The sequence below is a fragment of the Aptenodytes forsteri genome, unplaced genomic scaffold (assembly GCF_000699145.1).
Source record: "Aptenodytes forsteri isolate BGI_AS27 unplaced genomic scaffold, ASM69914v1 Scaffold68, whole genome shotgun sequence".
Lineage (NCBI taxonomy): Eukaryota > Metazoa > Chordata > Aves > Sphenisciformes > Spheniscidae > Aptenodytes > Aptenodytes forsteri.
Genome location: NW_008795382.1, coordinates 1,931,601 through 1,932,191, shown reverse-complemented (window position 1 = coordinate 1,932,191; position 591 = coordinate 1,931,601). Strand labels below are relative to the sequence as shown.

The 591-nt window shown below is 49.2% G+C and overlaps 1 protein-coding gene across 1 annotated transcript in view; it reads right to left on the bottom strand.

The window, feature by feature from the left end:
* Positions 1-501: 501 nt before the first annotated feature.
* KCNT1 (potassium sodium-activated channel subfamily T member 1) overlaps positions 502-591 on the bottom strand; it is a 34,148-nt gene continuing 34,058 nt past the window's right edge. Inside the window, 1 exon segment of the mRNA XM_009280656.1 lies at positions 502-576. Within this exon segment, the coding sequence (XP_009278931.1) occupies positions 502-576 (75 nt within the window).

Sequence of the window (591 nt, the reverse complement as noted above, 5' to 3'; positions counted from 1 at the left end):
TACCCCGGGCATCCTCGTTCCTCACACACACGTTTCTCCCCCATCGCTGTTTTTCCCACGGGGCGGGCAGGACGGGCAGCACGGCAGGGCAGCACGTCCCGGCGGGCCTGCCCCGGGACATCTCACCGGCTGTTTAGAACTGCAATTTTAAGCAGGCTTGGGTGGTTGGTTGGGGTTTTTTTGGGTTTTTTTTTTTGTAAACAACTTTTACTTGGGGGCATCATGGGGAACGAACGGCGAATGTTAATGGCAATAAACCGTTCGGCTGGCAGCGAGTCCGGGACGGCCGATGGGATGTCATGGCAACGGTGTGCTTTACAGGCTTCTCATTAAAAAAAAAAAAAAATCACATTGGAGTTTTAATCTATGAATGCAAAAGTATATAAATTTAACAACTCAGTTATTCACTAGGCAGTCAAATAAAACCTTTACACATCAATGTTGTAAAGTGTGCAAATATAGATGGAAAATACATCTCGTGTTTCTGCTACCGAAAGGTCTCTACGGGTCGGCCGATGCAGACTGAAAGCGGTTGGCCAGCGTACGCTGTGCTGCGGCCCATGGTTTGACGCTCTTCTGTACGTTCACGCC